At 33.1% G+C, this 11,040-nt stretch overlaps 1 protein-coding gene across 1 annotated transcript in view; it reads left to right on the top strand.

Moving 5' to 3' along the window:
- The first annotated feature begins 853 nt into the window (after window positions 1-853).
- The window catches only part of LOC106108970 (centrosomal protein of 164 kDa), a 12,354-nt gene continuing 2,167 nt past the window's right edge, over window positions 854-11,040 (top strand). Inside the window, exons 1-13 of the mRNA XM_013290342.1 lie at window positions 854-1,059; window positions 1,329-1,440; window positions 2,129-2,276; window positions 2,618-3,059; window positions 3,477-3,687; window positions 4,026-4,357; window positions 4,591-4,771; window positions 5,037-5,964; window positions 6,589-6,766; window positions 7,717-7,874; window positions 8,280-8,453; window positions 9,196-9,296; window positions 10,134-10,281. Of these exons, the coding sequence (XP_013145796.1) occupies window positions 993-1,059; window positions 1,329-1,440; window positions 2,129-2,276; window positions 2,618-3,059; window positions 3,477-3,687; window positions 4,026-4,357; window positions 4,591-4,771; window positions 5,037-5,964; window positions 6,589-6,766; window positions 7,717-7,874; window positions 8,280-8,453; window positions 9,196-9,296; window positions 10,134-10,281 (3,180 nt within the window). The 5' untranslated portion in view covers window positions 854-992. The remainder of the gene's footprint in view (window positions 1,060-1,328; window positions 1,441-2,128; window positions 2,277-2,617; window positions 3,060-3,476; window positions 3,688-4,025; window positions 4,358-4,590; window positions 4,772-5,036; window positions 5,965-6,588; window positions 6,767-7,716; window positions 7,875-8,279; window positions 8,454-9,195; window positions 9,297-10,133; window positions 10,282-11,040) is intronic.

Raw genomic sequence — 11,040 nt, 5'->3', positions numbered from 1 at the left:
ACCACGTTAAGATTTAGAAACGTGGTATTGTATGAAAAAATTAAATTTCGTTTCATGGACAATCCACTTCCAATAAGAAGTTTTTATTATCAAAGATTAAAGAGTAGTGATGGGACTCGATTGATTTTTTTTTCACTCGAGTCACTCGGTACTCGTAACTTTCTCACTCGAATGCCACTCGAGTGAAGGTAAGACTCGAGTGATGTTTATAGACGCGAGTCACTCGGAATATAAAAATCGAGGAACCAAAATTTTCAAACCAATAAAACAATGTTAATTAAACATAAAGAAATTATTTTCGCATTAACGTAAAAGTTACTCAAAAAATCTGTACAAAATGTGTAAAAATAGTGTTTTCCTTTAAACTAAACCTGTCTACATAATAAAGAAACCTCTTATATCATCTATTAGTTGAAATTTTATAGTGTACTATAAATAAGTTCAAATCCATTTTAATAAATTCTTACAAGTAATTTTCATGAGATCCAAATATTTTGATTTTGTTGAGTTTGATTATGTTCTTACACAATTTTGATAATAATCATGCTTTAAAATTTTAAAGTTAAGTTAAGTAAAGTTAATTAACTTAAACAAAGCTTAAATAAACTCTATAAAAGAACAGAAATAGTGTGTTTTTAAAAAGATAACAAATTTAACTGAAAATGCTGTAAAAATTTCTTACTCCGCTTAGTATAAACCAACAAAATGGTTACGAGTCACTCGTAATTCGAGTCAACTCGAGTCACTCGAAACTCGGGTTGTCAAAAATTTCACTCGAGTCCGAGTAAGAAAAAAATGACTCGAGTCACTCGAGTAAAAAGCAACTCGAGTCCCATCACTATTAAAGAGTAATGTCAAAATTTTCATAGGGCCTGGATTTAATACTTATTGTCGTAATTATTTAAATTATGGGATGAACAGTTTTATTAAACAATTTCTGTAATTTCTACGAAAAAGGTTTTAGTTAGCAGTGAGATAAAATATGGTATAAAATGTCTTCACCGTCTGCTATAGTGTGCCGTGAAATATTCGATGAAAATAGTCAACCGTCGGCCGATGGTTTGTATTGTTTGTTTTTTAATATTTTTTTGAGAATTAAATTAAAGAACATGTAAAATCATGATTACACTCTTTATTTGTTTATTTTTATCTGATCTGGTTTAATAAATTTGTCGCTTTTACCAAATGTAATTAAAGAAAATCAAACATATTTTATGTATCAGAAAACGTAATATTTATATATATAGTGTTGTATTTTGATCTAATACAATACAAGCAGCTTAAGTATTCTAATATTTCTATTAATTGAATTCAATATTTTATTACAGAAATATCAGAATATGCTCAACAATTGGGTATTGATCCAGAAAGTGAGAGCCATCTCTTGCCATTGGCCCGGGAAGGTCTTATGCAAGCTCTACCACCTCCCTGGAAGGCATAGTTAGTGAAGTTTTATATGTTTTTTATTAACCCATGAATTAACATAATTGTAAATTTTTATAATGGTTATTACGGAGTATTTTATTTATTGAAATTATTAACAATTTTGCTGTGGTAGTTAAGAGTTAACTTTCATAATTTTACTCATTAGTATTACATTGTCATTCTCATTGTTAATTGTAAGCTAGAGCTATAAATATTGTTTAGACATTATTCAGTAACAATTTATCTTATTTTGGTGTACAATTTGTTACACCATTGTAATAGAATCTCAAAAATACTAATCATCATCCACTTGCCCTTATCCCTTATGGAGGGTCGGCACAGTATGTGCTGCTCTTCCTTACATCTCTATCAGCCGTCTTATCTGAATCCACTCCTTTCTTAAGCATATCCTCTTTCACACAATCCATCCATACTTTCTTCGGTGTTCCTCTTCCTTTGTAGCCATCCACATTCAATCTTAACACTTTCTGGTTTATGTCCCCATCATTTCATCACATAACATGTACAATCTCAAAAATACTAACTCGGAAACAAAATCTATTACATTATTTTCTTAACACATTTAATGCCACATAGACCTAATTTTATTACATGGTGTGTAGTTGGCATTAAATGTGTTAATTAAGAATTCAAATATATGAAATATTTCATATTTATTATGATTAACTTTTTTGATTTACAGTTTTGATGAAAAACTCCAAACTCACTACTATTATAATGAAGAAACGAAAAATACGCAATGGGAACATCCTCTAGATACAGTTTATAGAGACCTGGTGAAGAAAGCAAGAGATGCCTCTATGCATGATGACACTTGTGCTTCTGTGCAGGTTAGTAAGAAGATAAGGGTTGCCAAAATATGCCACAACTGGCATATTTCCAGTCGCTTTTATACATTTTATATGTACTTGCTGTACATCCTAAGAGTTTTTATTTTAAATTTATCAGTTAAGGAAATAGGATTTTGATTCCGAATTTAATAGATTTAAAGCATGAATTTAAATACAAAGTTTAAATGTCACATTCAGCACTAGTTGCTTATAGTCCATTTCATGTATTAAATACACTAAGAACTTTGGTACACATACAACTCTCAGACAAAATTTAGAGGCAAGTATTATATTTATTCATACCCATGTGTAAAAATTCGTATATTTAATTTTAATTATAGGAACTACCAACTTCCGAGGATAATACAAAAAATCTAGAGCGTGTTGAAACGAAAGTCGAAAGTGATGATGACGACCTATCAACTGACAGCGAAAATCATCCGTCTGATGTGAAAGATGTTGTGAACGCCCAAAGACGTTTGACCCCACTCGGACGTCCTCCTCTAGCCCCACTATCAAGACTAGACAAGAAATTAAGCGATTTAAGAATATCACCCTTAAGACGTAGTGTTGATGGTCCAGTTTCCCCCAAGCCGGCGTTAGTTAGGAATACCTCAGATAGAGATCTGTTAAGTCGACCGACTTTTGAAAGGCCAAAAATGCTGTTCAAGCAACAATCGGAGATCATCGACCTCAAGATGCATGTACTAAGTAGTCCAGAAGAGGAAAACTTCAGCCCTCTATTATCAACTGCTAAAATAGATAAAGGATTGCCATTTTCAGGTAATCTTACTAATGTAAATGGGAAAGATTGAATGGATGGATGTTTTTTCCTACATGTCTCCAGAGCTAGTTAACGGATTTTGATTTCTTTTGGCATAGATGTAGGATATAATCTGGAAGAACACAAAGGCTACTTGTTAAGTTTTTTTTTTAATCTTAATAAATGGCATCACACATAAAATCCAGTATGTAATATGAAAATTGTTTAAGAGTTATGTTCTGATATTGCCCTTTTTAACTCTTTATTTATTTATTTATTTATTTATTTATTTACACTTTATACACAAGGATAACAATCACAAAAAAAATACATATTGAGCGTTGGTTGTACAGGCGAGCATAACTCTAATAGAGTTTTCTTACTGCTAACCGTTAATATAAATAGCTTTTATATAATATATATGTGTATTTTTTTAGGTAAAGGCAATATGTTTATGAGACTTTGTAAATCAGATTTGCCAAGTCCAGATACAGAGAAGTCGTTGCCGGGTGATTCTGTAACTAAAAGCGACCCACCAAAAGGTATTCTTAGAGAAAAATCTGATTCCTTCCAAAGGAAACATGAGAGTGCTATCCTGGGAAGACCGAAACAGACTTATAGTTTTGATGAAGACAAGAAAAGTGTCAGGTAATTGTATAATCACACTTATTGACTTATATCTACACTAATATTATGGAGGAAAGATTTATATTTTTATTGAAATAATTAGAAAAATACTGGCAGATTACAAAAAATGTTTTACCATTAAAAACTATGTTATCTCTGAGTGACATTGACTAAAGTTTTTAATTCCACGTGGATGCAGTTGCGAGGAACAGCTAATACTTACTAATCTTACCAATATTATAAATGCTAAGTTAAAATGGATGGATGCATGTTAAAATTTACAGTATAAATAGCTGTATGGATCCCAATGAATTTTGGCATAGATGTAGAGATAGATGTAATTACAATGTCGTTTTCAGATTCAAATTAGAAAACGTTCCAGAACCTACCATTAGTCCGGGATCTAACAGTTCATCAGATCAAAATGAAGGACAAAGTTCAATAATAAGTGCTCCACCCATTTCCATACCATCAACACTTGGACCCTTATCACCTATCATACCTTCATCACCTATTGTACCTTCCCCTGTCGTGTCCTCCCCTGTACCAGTATCACCAAGTCCAAACCCTGTGCCTTTATTGAATACTGTTCATCTATCACCTTTAGTAGCCAGACCTCCTTTGCCACCGAGACCACATATTACAGAAAGTCCAAGAGAACCCAAAAGTAGCTCGGAAAAAGATTCATTTGGTAAGTTCTGTGTTATAAATTGTTAAATGTTTAACTTTTTTACTAATACTATTTGAAAGTGGATGTATGGATGTTTTTCTTGAATTATCTGGATGTAATTTAGAAATCGTAGTTTACATGAAATAGTTCTCAGTACTCAATTTTTTTTTCACAGTAGACCAAAATTGACCAATCAATAGTAAACTAAAGTAATCTGTCAGAGTCATATAATTTTTAATTAATTGCATTTACAGATGGTGATATGCGGGAAAAATCACCAAGAAGACGTATTTTGAAACCATCGCCGTCAGATTACATTAAGCCGGATTTATTTCAAAAGAACTTCCAGAAGATATCTGATCTGGTCCGTAGAGATGGGGATTCTACTCCTGTCAGTATTGAGGAACCGTCTTCTGATAAGGAGGGTAGACCGAGGTAAGTTGAAAAGGGAAAAAAAATATTAGAATAAAAAATTACAAACTAAGAAATGTTACAAAATAAAATAAACATCCAAATATTACGCCTATTGGCAATTATGTTGATATTTGGTTTTGAAAATCTAACAATAGAAAAATGTTTCAATTGAAGTGTTAACTATGTCTCCTCTATGTGTTTTTGCTTGAAATGTACCTTTTTAATTAAATTTTGCACTGTTTCGTAAGATGTAAAAAAATTAATTTGTATTAAAATGTCTCCACAGATCACCTATGATACCACAGAAAAATAAAATATCCATAAACCTAATGGAAAGCATAGATTCAGAAACATCAATCGATTCTCCCGATAGAGAATTCGCTAATATCGATCTTAACGATCTAGATGATTCGAACGAAATCCACGAAAGTCAAAAGAAAGATAAACTCGATATTGATAATGAAAAAAGTCCCAAAGAAAGTGAGGATTCCATACAAAATCATTGCAAATCCTCAGAACCTAGTCCGATCAGACCTCAGAGAATTTCAGACATGCCAATCCCACAAATAAAAGTGCCTAAATTAGATTTCCTGTCTAAACAAACTAAATTCACGCATTCCGATTCAGAAGATTCTAGAAAATCTTCCAATAGAGAAGATGTTAAAACAACACCTAGATCTAACAGCATTGATATACCTAAAGATATGAAAACTCAAATTAAATTATCTCCTACACCTAGTTTAGGTTCTGATAGACCTAGGTTAGATTTTAGTAAAACTTTTTCACCACTTTCGACTTTCAAACCTTTAAAATTGAATGCAAATAAATCATCAGATTCTGTAAATCTAGGTAAAACAAGTCCTAGATTAGACGGAGTTATAATATCTCAAGGAAAAAGTAGTTCAGATAATGTTGTTGTTGTCTACCAATTTGAAACTCAGGAAGAAAGTTGTCCGAAACCAATTAAATCTCCTTTAGTACCTGATATGGGTACGAGAGATTTTATCGAAAGAAATAAAAACGATGAAAAGAGAAGATTGGAGTTATCAATGCAAAAAGAGTTGGAGATAATAAGAATGGAGTGGTCCGCTAAAGAGAAGAAAATGAGGGCAGAGTTACAAGAAGAGATAAAGGAAGCGGAACAGAAGTTTTTGACTGAAAAGAGAGTAAGACTTAATGAACAGGCTGATCGACATAAAAAGGACATGGAAGAGGTAAAGTCTTCTCAAATAAGTAACAATAGAAAAAATAAGTAACTCTTATAAATACTTAAATAGCTCTTCTCTCTAATTTCAAGTTATTATTATTTATTTCATCTATTTTATACCAATATAATAAAGTGTAAACACACACTTCTTTGTTATGTAGGATGTCAGCAATCACAGCATATCTTTGAATAATTATTTTTTAAACAGAAAACCCTACATTTGAAACAGGTTATAGGCTATATATTTTCACCCCTGTTAAATTTAGAGGGTGAATAAATTAGAAAAATTATAACGTGAGAAAGAGACAAAAGCTATAACCCAATAGAAGCAAGACTATGGTAACGGCAATTGTTAGCTAATAGCAAAAGCCTTTATTGTAATTTAATATGTCCTTTAGTAACGATTGTAGCTTTTTAATTTTATATTTTACTGTATTTATTCAGTAGTAGCTTTCGCCCGCGACTCTGTCCGCGTGGAATTAAAAAACAAAAGTAATTAACCTTTGTGCCTTTACATCTATACCAAATTTCTTCGAAATCATTTAACCATTTAGGCTGCAAGCTCTAATAAACATCCATCCATCTAAACTTTCGCATTTATAATGTTAATAAGATTTTAATGTATTTCCAGGCGTTATCTTCAGCTGAACGTAATCACCAGCAAAAGTTAGAGGAATCACTCAAAGAGTTAGAGAGAAGACATGAGAATGAAGTGACGTCAGCGGAGAGACAGCACTTGGACAACATGGCGCGGCTGCGGGAAGAATATAAGATTAAATTAGCTGATGAAACTGAGAGTTTGGAAATTGGTAAGTCTTTTGAAAACATTCGTAAATAATTATTCTAAGGCACTTCTACATTTTTGACCGAAGGAGGTACTCAAGTCGTCTGTATGTTTTTTTTTTATTTTTTTTGTTTTCTGTTATCTATGATTTGGTATCTGTAAATTATAGATTATTATTAATTTTGGATTACAGGGTAATGTTATTTGTAAAGACTAACTGTTGCTCGCAACTTTGCGTGAAATAATAAAAATATAAAGCATAGCCTATGTTACTCATTGATATCGTAGCTTCTTAATGATGATTTTTTTTTTAAATCGGCCCAATAGTTTTTGAATTAAATCATTACATACAAAAATACAAATCTTTCTGGTATTAGTATAGATAATTGAAATATTAGCAATTATACTTGATGAACTTATCTGGCTTGGTGATTAACTCTGTTAGAAAATGTAAAAGCCTTCTTGTTTCTGACACACAAGTTAAGGAAACTACAATATGACTACAATCTATTGAAACTATACCATAACTTTTTATACACCAGTTCAAATAAACATGACTACACTATTTCTATAGATAAAGCGTATTTTTTATACTTACACTAGCTGTCTCCCGCGACTCTGTTCGTGTGGAATAAAAAGAAACAAAAATGAGTAGCCTAAGTGTTCTTCCAAACTATTCTCTACATATATACAGTAGAACCTTAATAAGTTAAAGTCCAAAGGACACACGAAATATTTTAAGTTATAGAGGTTTTAAGTTGTCAAGGGTCTTTGTTGTAGAGGCTTTGGTCTCTGATGGGCAGGGAACATATTATTTTTTGAAGTTATAGAGGGTTTTAAGCCACCGAGGTTTGAGGTACCAAATTTCATCGAGATCCTTTTAGCCGTTTTGGCTACAAACTCGTAACAAACATCCATCCATCCAAATGTTCACATTTATAATATAAGTATGATTTGTTTTAATTTACTTAATAGATAATGAACGAGCACTCTGTGAAGTTAGAGAACAGTTACAAATGAATCTGAACAGAGAGAGAACGCGGATGATAGAAGAGAACAGAGCTACTATAGAAACTCTGCGAGAAGAACATACGACAAGAATTACTGAACTAAGGCATGACTATCGAGCTGAGGTAAATATTTTTATAATATTTTTACTAGCTGTTCCCGTGCGGCTTAATCCGCGTGAAATTATAAAATCTTTATTTTATTGTGTACATTTGTCAAATTCTAAATTGCAAGTATCAAAATTACAGTTATCATAGTAACCTTGCCTCCTTAATGTTGGCAGCTTGTAGTTTATGGTCGCTGCCCATAAACATTCGCAACGCATCTGCAATTGCGAATGTTTATGGGCAGCGGTCGCTTTCCATTTCAGTGGATTCAGGTGGTCTCTTGCTCGTTTGCCACTTAATGTTATAAAAAAAAGCCTTACAAATAAAGGGATCGACTGAGTATTCCTAAGTTTAATATATCGCGTTTATTTGTAAGGCTGTTAATGGTCTTCTGAATGGATAGAATGTGTTACAATACAACAGGTGGATAGGCTACGGTCGCAGCACGCGTGCCACGTGGAGGAGTTGCGTGCGCGGCTGGCGGGCGAGCGCGCGGCCGCCCGCGCCGCGCCGCACGACCGCGACCGCGACCGCGCGCTGCACGACAAGTACCGCTGCCTCAAGGAGAAGTACGCACGACTCAAACATGACGTCAAGGTGATTATTTGCGACACTCGCGGATAAATTACCTTTCTAACGGTGAAGGAATTTTTAAAATCGCCCCAGTAGTTTTTGAGTTATTTCAGTACGTACAAAAATAAAAATCTTTCCTTTTTATAATATTTGTATAGATAGCTGTTGAGACTAACTTCGCGTCAAATTAAAAGATAAAAAAATGCTATGTTACTCACGGATAATTTACCCTTCTAACGGTAAAGGAATTTTTAAAATCGGCCCAGTAGTTTTTGAGTTATTTCAATACGTACAAAAATAAAAAATCTTTCCTTTTTATAATATTAGTTTAGACTAGCTGTTGTTCACGACTTGGTCCTCGTCAAATTAAAAAATAAAGAATTTATATTTTACTCGCAAATAAGTTACCTTTATAACGTTGAAGGAATTTTTAATATCGGCGCAGTACTTTTTGACTTATTTCAATACATACAAAATTACAAATCTTTATTCTTTTTATGAATTGTATAGATTAAATAAGAAAATAGAAGTATTATTATAGTAAATATAGTCATAAGTCATAAAAGTTCACTTTTTAGTTTAGATCGATGAATGTTTGTTAGAGTTTGTAACTTAAACGGCTGAAGGAATTTCTATGAAATAGTATAGATGTGAATAGTGTGGAAGAACACGGACTACTCACTTTTGTTTTTATTCCATGCGCACGGATCCGTTGACGAAAGCTTGTATGAATATATTTTATTTATAGTTCGTTCTCTATTTCCAGATGTCGATAGAACGTCGCAACAAGCGCCGTGAGATGAGCATGACTACCGGCTCTGAAACTGAGAAATCTAACTCGCACAAAGCAACGCAGTCTATTGACAAGTAAGATTATTCATTTCAAAACTTTATTTGTTGTATTCTAGCACTATAGTTCTACAAAGATCGTATGTCAGTTGATTTGTGAACTTGTGATTTTGAATGCGTCATATTTAGATTTTTGACTAATGAAGGAATGGCCGTGACATGACATGATTATGCTAACTTATTTATTACTAGCAGTTCCCGAGCGGCCGTATCCCCGTGGAATTAGAAAAACTTTATTTTATTATACATTTGTCAAACTGTCAATTGCAAATTACCGTTACCGTAATAAACTTTTTTCCTTAATGTTGGCAGCTTGTAGTTTATGGTCCCTTTCCCACATGAAGGTTTTTTTTGTATTAATTTACCACCTTAGTTTAATAGCATAAAACTATATAGGTTAAAGCGTGTCATAAGTGTAGAGATTTTTATTGAAGAAAGAATTATTCAAAAATATGCTGTGATTGCTGACATCCTAACCTATATTAGTATAAAGTAATATATATTATTGTTAATTCTGAACAAAAAAGTCTAGCAGTCTAACAAATAAAAGCGGTATAAAGTTAAACTTAGGAATAAACTGAGTATAAGCAAAATTTGTAATATTTGTTCCTAAGTTTAATTTTATACCGCGTTTATTAATAAGGCTGTAAAGCTTATATCCTTTTTGCTTGGATCCTAGACATGGAACAATTATAACGAGCACGCAAGTCATAAGTTGCAAATAATTTATATATGGTTTAGTTTTTATTTCTAAAAAAGTTCGGAATTTTTTACCTTCTGGTAACTCCAAAAACTAGTAATCGCTCTGTCAAATTTTAAAAAATACCATAAGATTGTCGACTGTGTTCTGTTCAGATGTAAAGAGGCGAATGAGAAGAGTGCGATGGAGGCGGAGCCGCGCGCGCGACGCAACAACAACGTCCGCTGCGACAACGAAACATCCGCCTCCGAGAGTCATGCGCATAAATCTGATAATAACAACGACTGCAGACTGAAAACTAATGTAAGTGTTTATTCTACAAATATTCTCATGTGAAACTTCAGCCTTTAATGTTATAAAGTCCCAACATTTATTCTAAAAGGTTTTATAGGAAAGTCTATATGTAATGTCAAAAATAAATACTCGCAAGTTCGTATGTTGGAAATGTGACGAAACTTTGACTGGACAGTAGTTAATAAATATAAACGTAGTACGTACGTAAACGTAGTAGGCAATATGTTTTTATCTGTGCCGAAGTCCCGGGCGATCGCTAGTCAAATGGTTTATTACTTTACAAGTTACTGTTTATTCCACGTTCATCCTGTGCAAAAATTCCTATGTCAAAATATATTGAACCGCTTAAAACAATCCTGTGTTTTAGCTTTTAAATGTGTTGGTGGTTCAAAATATTTTTAAGGTTAACGACATGCAATAGTTGACCTTGAGCCTCCAAGTTATTTGAAATTATTATTACTATTGTTCAAGGGTGGCGAATATTTGTGTCAAAGTGCCGTTTTTTTTAAAAGAAACCTTTACGTGGTCTTAGACGTGTCATCGAATTATTTTGACTGCGATTACTACGTCATTTCCATGGTGGCATTCTAGTTGGCAAAGGAACAAGCGTCCATTTGAATCCGCCAAAATGGCGAAGTGACCGTTGCCCATATACATTCGCAATAGAGGATATGTTGCCTACCCTTAATCGACGAAGGAGGAAACGCAAATAAAGAGGATATCCTTGCTATGCGTCTCTTAAATCGTCAGATCCACGTTCCCTTCCCA

Source organism: Papilio polytes, unplaced genomic scaffold (assembly GCF_000836215.1).
Source record: "Papilio polytes unplaced genomic scaffold, Ppol_1.0 DF821400.1, whole genome shotgun sequence".
NCBI lineage: Eukaryota > Metazoa > Arthropoda > Insecta > Lepidoptera > Papilionidae > Papilio > Papilio polytes.
This window is presented reverse-complemented; position numbering and strand designations above follow the sequence as displayed.